The 8,720-nt window shown below is 33.2% G+C and overlaps 1 protein-coding gene across 1 annotated transcript in view; it reads left to right on the top strand.

The window, feature by feature from the left end:
* Positions 1-237: 237 nt before the first annotated feature.
* Positions 238-8,720, top strand: part of Csn1s1 (casein alpha s1) — a 9,535-nt gene continuing 1,052 nt past the window's right edge. Inside the window, exons 1-17 of the mRNA XM_026785025.1 lie at positions 238-296; positions 1,282-1,314; positions 1,926-1,949; positions 2,425-2,472; positions 3,796-3,819; positions 3,905-3,943; positions 4,434-4,457; positions 5,365-5,388; positions 6,401-6,433; positions 7,283-7,315; positions 7,408-7,449; positions 7,880-7,897; positions 8,020-8,037; positions 8,147-8,164; positions 8,276-8,293; positions 8,404-8,421; positions 8,530-8,547. Coding sequence (XP_026640826.1) covers positions 246-296; positions 1,282-1,314; positions 1,926-1,949; positions 2,425-2,472; positions 3,796-3,819; positions 3,905-3,943; positions 4,434-4,457; positions 5,365-5,388; positions 6,401-6,433; positions 7,283-7,315; positions 7,408-7,449; positions 7,880-7,897; positions 8,020-8,037; positions 8,147-8,164; positions 8,276-8,293; positions 8,404-8,421; positions 8,530-8,547 — 483 coding nt within the window. The 5' untranslated portion in view covers positions 238-245. The remainder of the gene's footprint in view (positions 297-1,281; positions 1,315-1,925; positions 1,950-2,424; positions 2,473-3,795; positions 3,820-3,904; positions 3,944-4,433; positions 4,458-5,364; positions 5,389-6,400; positions 6,434-7,282; positions 7,316-7,407; positions 7,450-7,879; positions 7,898-8,019; positions 8,038-8,146; positions 8,165-8,275; positions 8,294-8,403; positions 8,422-8,529; positions 8,548-8,720) is intronic.

Below are 8,720 nucleotides of genomic sequence, written 5' to 3' on the forward strand. Positions count from 1 at the left end.
ATGGCTTCAGAGAGAAAGGATTGGAGGGAGAAAATAAATGAATGAAAAGTTAGAACTAATATAACAGAAATGGTAAAAACACTTATTATTTACATAACCAAACATCTTGTGTTTAAAACTGCTACTTCTCAAAAGAATTTGTCTTTAGCATCGTAATTACTCCTTTGTTGAATAGTCAAGGAAAGATGTATGAAGATAAGACCTAACATCTTCTTACTCTTTTTCATAAATAGGACTCAGCAACCATGAAACTCCTCATCCTCACCTGCCTCATGGCTGCTGCTCTTGCTATGCCTGTAAGTACAATGAAAAAAAGTTCTATGCCCTTGTTAGAAATGGTCCACCAGCTGCTCATACCTGAGTGGCTGCAGTAATAACGCTAAGCCTTTGATGATCGCTACCTAACAACAGCAGTCAAAATTAGAAATCCTTCCAAAGACCTTCCAAATCCAGAACTCCAAGTCACTTGTCCTATTAGAAATTTAGTAAACCCACAATGAAAATCACAAATAAAGTGAGAAAAAAAAATAAAATATTGCATAACACTATAAAAACATAATAGGATGTAGCATGGCTTATGTCCCCAGCACACCACAGAATATGTGTCCTTCTCAGTATACCACAGGCATATGATAATTCTTTATCATGTATAACTAACAGTCTTATATTCCAGAGTATTCTACATACTTAGATACTCATTTTGGGTGCCTTGTATCCGCTTGACTTCCCAAGAAATAGAAAATTCATATACCAAAGAAAACAGTGTGGTGTCTGCTTGTATATGGTAACAGTTTAATTAAATTTAATTGTTATCTTAACAATCAAAATGCAGATTTAAATAATTCTGTAATATAATTGATGATAAAATGCAATCATGACAAAACTTAGCATGTAGTTAGGTTACTATACACTTCCCGCCCAACTGGTATGTTTTAAAATTATTTTTAAAATTCTCATGAAATATAAACTATCCAGAGAAATAAATGATCATTTTGAAGCAGTTAAAACTAACTGAAGAGTTTTACTTCTCAGGCATTTCACATGGGTTTTCTTAATTGTCTGTCATAATCTTAAGAAAACAGAAACTTTTTTTTATATCTGCCAATAAAATAATTATTTCTTTTTATTCCCAGAGCAATAGTTTCTGACAATTTTTAATATTATTGTTAAAGATTTTTCTTAAATAGCAATTTCAACTAAAGGACATTATATGTGCATTATTATATTTATCTTGATTAATTTTAGCCTCATTTATGTTATTAATTTTCTGTTACTTTTCAGAAACTTCATCACAGAAATGCAGAAAACATTCAAGTAAGTACTGTACTCTTCCTTTCTAGAACTTTCTCAAATCAGGGACTTACTTGATGATGCACTGTCAGCAAAAAGACCTAAACTCTGTCTTTCTTTCTCTAAGAAATAGCCCCCTTTACCTTTACTGGGGAGTATCTTATCCAAAAAAAAAAATGTTAGCAGATGAAAGATTAGTTATTCGTACAAAACTTTCTATAAAAGTGCACACGGGGCCAATGAAATGTCTCAACGGGTAAATGGCAGTGTGTGCGAGTCTGATGTCTTAGTCAGTTTCTAAAACTCAAACTGGAAAGGAAAAGCCAACTTTCAACCTTTACAGTTGTTCTTTGGCCTCCATATATGTACCTTGGCATAAACATGACTACACACACACACACACACACACACAAAGTATCATTTTGTTCACAGGAAATAGCAAAACAGAATATGTTAATATTTTAATGTATTCTGGCTTTTACTTTTCCATTTAATACTTGTGGCTTTTAATTTGTTCTAATTTTATGTAATGAATCATGAATTAATTAACTATACCACACTCACTACAATAGGCGTTAATCCTCCACTCTTTCCAGTGTATGAACTAATGTCATGTTATCACTTATTCTCTGCAGAATCAATACCAGGACAGCTCTGAGGTAAGTTACCTGTGTAGGGAGTTGAGTCCATGCTCTGCTGGTCTCTTCAGTTGGTTATGACGAATGTGGAATGCCTTCTACACACTGATTTTTAATATATCTTCAAAAGTATCTAAGTGTTCAGATACCTGGACTGCTTCTCAATCTTGTTTTGATTCAGTGCATATGTAAAGTCTTTGCTTGAAAATTTGGAAAACATGCTTAACAGATCAAGCTTGGAAATAAAGGAGCCAGTTAAGGTGTCTCTTTTAGATTTTTTTTTATTTAGTCCATAAAACTAAAACTACAGATTTATCTTCCACCTAAGAATCTACCTATTTACTGAATTAAATTAAACACTTGGGCTCCTGGGGGAAGAGTTCATTTTTGTGCATTTACACTCATTCTCCATATATAAATGAAATAATATGTTTCAACACCTTAGTACTTTCAGGGATTAGCTTATCATTTTATAATCCAAATTTAATTTCAACAGGAACAACAGGAGTCTGTCAAACTGCCTATGTATCTCAAGTTCACTGAAGTAAGTGTTACCAATTCTTAACACACAAATGCACTCTTAGAGGAAAACTCATTCTTTTTAGGCCAACATACAGGTAGAGGATGCAAATATGGCATTTCCATGCATGCTTCACCATACTTTGGTGTCAATAAATAGATAAACAGAGTACAGTATGCTTGCAAAAGTGTCTTAACTTGAGTTGATAGTCCTTTTCATTCATTAAAAAGTAGATTTTAATTTTAATTTCTGTCTAAAATTTTGCTTCTGACTAAACACCTGTCTTTTCTTTCAATGATCTATTTAGCAGCACAAGGTTTCATGCTCACAATGTAGAGTATTCTGTGCTACAGTTCTCTACAAAGTTATTTGTTGAATAAAGAATATCAAATTTTGAAGGAATACAATTATTTATTTAAAAGATTTGATGGCTAACCCAATTTTGTCTGAATGAATTTTAACATAAATATTTAATTCTTTTTTAAAAAAATATTTTAATTCTTGCCTTTATTTTGATATTTTAATAGACCATTTCCCCCTTCTCTTTTCTCTCTTTAAAACTTCCCAAATAGCTACTCTTGCTCTTCTTTCTTTCTTTCTTTCTTTCTTTCTTTCTTTCTTTCTTTCTTTCTTCATTGGTTGGTACACATACATACATACATACATACATACATACATACATATATATATATACATTACCAAATACATAAATACACCATATTCAATCTGCATATATTATATGTATGTATTCAAGGCTGACCATTCGGTATTGGATAACCAACTGGTATCCTCTTCCACAGGGAAGATTATTTCTCATGCTCTCAGCATTTCGTAATGATCTGTAGTTCTTTGTGTTGAAGACCCTGGACTTTTCACTGCCCACTTTAGCAAGTCTATCATCAGAAGCTGAACCAAAAGGTCTTATTAACCTGACATCCTAAACATGAGCTGAACAAAGACAACATAACTTTGTTTTAAGACTAATTAGCACACTTAAGACAGAGTGACTCCATGGGGTATAGAGTTTAAAAAAAGCTACTCAAATGTTAAAATTAATAGATCACAGAACTGATAATTAACTGAAATGATTGGCAAATACAACAAAAATCAGGTGCAATAAATTTGAAAGTATTTTAAAAACACATTTACCGACAGAGTATACAAAGATAACACAGCAAAGAAACACTTAAGTTTAGAACTGATGTAACAAAAACAATGGGACATTAATGGAAAATAGATTTAATTTTAAATTCACAACAGGAAGGGGTGATGTCAATTTGATTACTGATTCATATTAGTTATGTCCTTTATAACTAATACTGTTTTTATTTCTTTTATAACCATAAGAAATTCTTCAATGACCTGAACAAAGTAAGAAACATTTTAAGAAATTTAAACTATTTTTCAATTCTGTGGTTTATCTATGTGTTACACAAGTTATATTTTGCTTTTTCAGCAGAGAGCTATTCTGACAGAACAGAGTGATGAAATCAAGGTACGAATGCTTTCCATAAAATAATATGACAGATACACACCTCCACACAGCACGAAAATATTTTTATTTGGACTGCCTATGCCGTTATTCTTTACTTGACCTCTCAATTACACATTCGAAATGCCTAATGGATTCTAGGGATACTTAAAAAGCCTTCTAATTGAATGGACTTCGATGAACAATTGTGATGAAGTAAGATATACATATACCTCAATGATTAAACAAATAAATGCAATTACAGTCTGGTCCATGGTTCGCATAGACTATAAAGGCTGAATAAATGCATTGTCAGGGATGATTAGAAAGCATTGCAAGTGGCCCCAAAACCCTTACTTCACACCAGTATTCTTTCCCTAATCACATTTGTACTTAATTAATACTTTTTTAAAAAAATCAATATTAAAAGACTATTATGTAGTTCTCAAAATTCATAGAAGCAATAAAGTGCATCTTTTACAGACTATTTAATGACTGAAATCTTTTCTTACAGCAAACTATGAATGAACCAACTGAGGTAATGCCCTTTGTTTTAAAAATACTTCACTGGGTATGGGGAGGGGGCAACATTTAAATAAGCATTCTTTGTAGTTATCGCACATAAATTAGAGAATAATTCTGAGCATTCAATGACGAATATCTCTAATTGCTAGGAAAAAAAAGACATGGCTATGTGTTTGCTGAAATTAAGTAGATGACACACTAACACGGATATTTTGAACTTCAGCCCTAGGGTGTTATCTTTCTACTACTGTGATGCTAAACATGGGTGCAGGATATTAAGCACAAAAGAATTATTTCTTTCTTTTTTTTTTTAGAGGTAACTTTTTTTTTATTGAGAAAAGGAGAAAAAAAAGACAAGTTTCCACCTCCTCCCAGCCTCCCATTTCCCTCCCCCTCCTCCCACCCTTCTCCCCCTCCCCCCACTCCTCTCCCCCTCCCTCTCCAGTCCAAAGAGCAGTCAGGGTTCCCTGCCCTGTGTTAAGTCTTAGGTCCTCCCCCCTCCGTGCTGGCTTTGTGGGAGCCTAGCCAGTTTGGATGTTCACTTTCCTAGAAAAGAATTATTTCTTAAATATCTATGCACACTTGAGCCATTCTCCTTTGGCATAGTTTTATCTATTGCATGCTTCTTAGACAGTGTTTCTGCTCAATGTCCAGAAACTAAGTTAAAAGAAAACAAAAAGTTTCACTATCACTCCCGATGTGAAAGAACTCGCTTAAGTATTTTAATTAATCTTGGAAATGCAAATTAGGAAAGTGAATACTTCAGTTTGACAATTTTTGTTTGTTTTCCTCAATTCTTAGGTATTCTCCAAATTTCTATTTTTTTCTAGCATCTATTTGAGTTGGTATTGATTAGTTTTATATCTCAGTGTTTGTCATGAAAAATAAGAAAAATTTTTCTTCTCATTTCTTTTCCTTAGGAACAAGCAATGGCAAGCATTCAGGTGAGCGTCTGTTTTGTAAAAACTAAGCAACTGTGCACCATGCGCGTGTGTGCACTCTGCTTCATTTTCAGAGACCTAACTTACGCTGAGCTCTCTGGGAAAATGAATCTCAAAGTATTTTCTTTCTCGAAGTTCTCAGAATTGTGTACAATTTTGTGAATAAAGTATGCAAATGTGTTCCAGTTAGAACTGGGAGTAGAAATTTAAGTCATTTAGATGATAGTAAAATAAAAGGTTTGTTTGTTGATTAGAATAAAAACTAAAAAGAAAAAAATGTGCATCAAAGGTAGACATTGCAGTGGAATACCTTGCTGACATTTGGACCTAAGAACTTCCTTTTCTACTCGTGAGTACAGTGCTAAAACAGATGACCCCACATTGACACCAATGCGCTATGCTGCCCAATGATACTGCATTGGTCACTTACATATATAGTCAATTAACTATCTCCAGACACAAATAATCAGCGGAATAGTAAAACCAATCTTTTAAAAATGTATGCCTGGAAGTGAAACTACAAAGGTATATATTTGCGTGAATTGGAAGAGAGAGTAAACATTTCAAAGGGTGTGTGATTTGATACCGAATCTAATTTTTATCCCCACAGTGGAAGTGTTATTTTCAGTATTTTCTGTTTATTCACATTCACTAATCCCAAAGTATGTGAGAATTAACACTGACCCTAGGGTCTTTGATAACCTTGCTCAATAGCTATGCTGTTAGCTTTTTATTTTATCAGGAGTTTTCTTAAATTTTGCATTAATACAAGGGCACAGTAGTTTTTGTTTTAATAGATAAAATATTTAAGGGCTTTCTTCACTTTCTTCTCATATTGTTGGGGTTTCCTGCACGTAATTTTCAAGTAAAATTGATGAGAAAATATATTATAGTCGCCACAAATCTTTTCACATAGTTCGTTTCAACACTAAAATGACCCTTTCAGTGCCATGGGACTGTTTTCTTCAAATTTTGAAACTTGCAGGAGGTGTAACACTCATTTTCTGCCTCTTAGCAGGCAGTCGCCAGCACCAGCTCATCAAGCGAGGTAAGGGGTTTTATTTTCACTCCAAGCTCCTGCACCTTGGGAGACATTTGTGAAAACCTGTAGAATTATACAAAATTACAACATGAGACCTCCTTGCCTGAGACTCTATGGGTGTGACACTATATTTCAGAATGCAGTTATCATCCTTAAAAAGGAGAAAGCAACTGCTGGCCGGAGATGAATTTAAAGAGTTATTTCTGGGCAAACAATCCTATCTGGCCATGTGTGGGGTTTCCCCTGCTTGATTGTTTATCTTTATATTTAGTTTCTTTCTTCATCATCCTCAGACTTTTTTTTTTTTTTTTGATTTTTCGAGACAGAGTTTCTCCGAGGCCAGCCTGGTCCTCAGACTTTTTAAAATAGCACTTGAGGCTATGAAATGATCTCTTCCAAGTGAATGATGCATGTGCTTTATATTCTGTGTAGGCGTGACTTGGATGTGGATCACCCTGGCTCTGATAATACAAGTAGTTTTCCTTCTATTCCTCTTGCTACCCTAAAGAGAGGACAGTAGATCAGAAGATGATGAAGCCGAAGCTTTGACTTTAAGAGTTAAATTCCCAGTTATTAAAATAAAATGTTGGAGAAGTACGGGAGTTATGTTAATTTTTAGTTGTGTTTATTTCCATTGGTCGCAACATTCTGAGTAATGTCCTAGTAAAGTTAGTAAGAAGAAAGGCAGCATAAATGCCATGTGCAACCCACATAGCAGCCCCATCTCGATACCCAGGAGTTTATGGCTCAAGGACAGTCTAGTGCAGTAACTTAGTAATACGTCATGTTTTGATTAGAATTCTTCACACGAGGGTGTGTCATAACTACAAATCTGTGTTTTCATCATTTCGTTAGGAAACTGTGAATGCTGTATCCAATGTCAATGAGGTAAGGCATATTTGCTAAATTTAATTTGCTTGCTATTATTAATAGTAAACAAAGTGTACAGGAAATTGAGAATATTCTTTCATTTTAAACAGGAACAGCTTAAGAGACAGATCAAATGCAACCAACAATGCCAGGTAATGTTTTATTCATTATAATGCTACTTCATATTCAATTATAAAGATAATATAAATGAGCTTCATTCACACTTTTTTCTTAATAAGTCATTTATTCTAGCTTTGACATTAATAATAATTAGCAAATTATTGATCTGAATATCAGCATAAAATGTTTACTCCTTCTAATTTTTTGAACCAGAGTTAAAGTTTATTAACTCTCTGATATAAACATGATATTAAGAGACAGGAGAAAGAAACAGAGAATATTGTTATGTGCTGTACAGTGAATGTAAGCTTCTTAAGGTTGAGCTAAATTTAGATGTCATATACTTAATTTCTAACTAGGAAAAACTTTGCATTAGTGGAGTCAATGTCAAATATTACATATTACTCCAACACAAATTTATTTCAGTCAATATACTAAAGGAGAATTATTTTTCTTCCCTAGCAAGCTACCATGGCCGAGGTGAGGTTTTGTTATTTTTTTTACTAAATCTAAATTATTTTATTTTAATATTTCTCAAATACTATGACAATAAAATTTCCATGTCAATCAATATACTTAAATAGTTATTTTTTTATCTTTAGCAGGCTACTCTGGCCCAGGTAAGATTCTTAAATTAAAAATAAATTATTTTAATATTTCTCAAATACTATGTCAATGCAAATTTTATATCAATTGATATACTAAAAAGAAATTATTTTTCTTCTATAGCAAGCTTTCCTGGCCCAGGTAAGATTCTTAAATTAAAAATAAATTATTTTAATATTTCTCAAATACTATGCCAATGCAAATTCTATACCAGTTGATATACTAAAATGCAAATTATTTTTCCTTCTATAGCAAGCTTCCCTGGCCCAGGTAAGATTCTTAAATTAAATATGAATTATTTTAATATTTCTCAAATACTATGTCAATGAAAATTCTATACCAGTTGATATACTAAACAGAAAATTATTTTTCTTCTATAGCAAGCTTCCCTTTCCCAGGTAAGATGTTTTTACTGAATCTAAATTAATTTTAATATTTATTAAATACTAAGCCAAAATGAATTCTGTCAAAAATTTGCTAAAAGGAAAATTATTTTTCTTCCATAGCAAGCTTCCCTGGCCCAGGTAAGATTCTTTTACTAAATCTAAATTATTCTAATATTTCTAAAATACTATGTCAAGCCGGGCGGTGGTGGCGCACGCCTTTAATCCCAGCACTGGGGAGGCAGAGGCAGGCGGATCTCTGTGAGTTCGAGACCAGCCTGGTCTACAGAGCTAGTTCCAGGACAGGCTCCAAA

Source organism: Microtus ochrogaster, linkage group LG1, assembly GCF_000317375.1.
Source record: "Microtus ochrogaster isolate Prairie Vole_2 linkage group LG1, MicOch1.0, whole genome shotgun sequence".
Classification (NCBI taxonomy): domain Eukaryota; kingdom Metazoa; phylum Chordata; class Mammalia; order Rodentia; family Cricetidae; genus Microtus; species Microtus ochrogaster.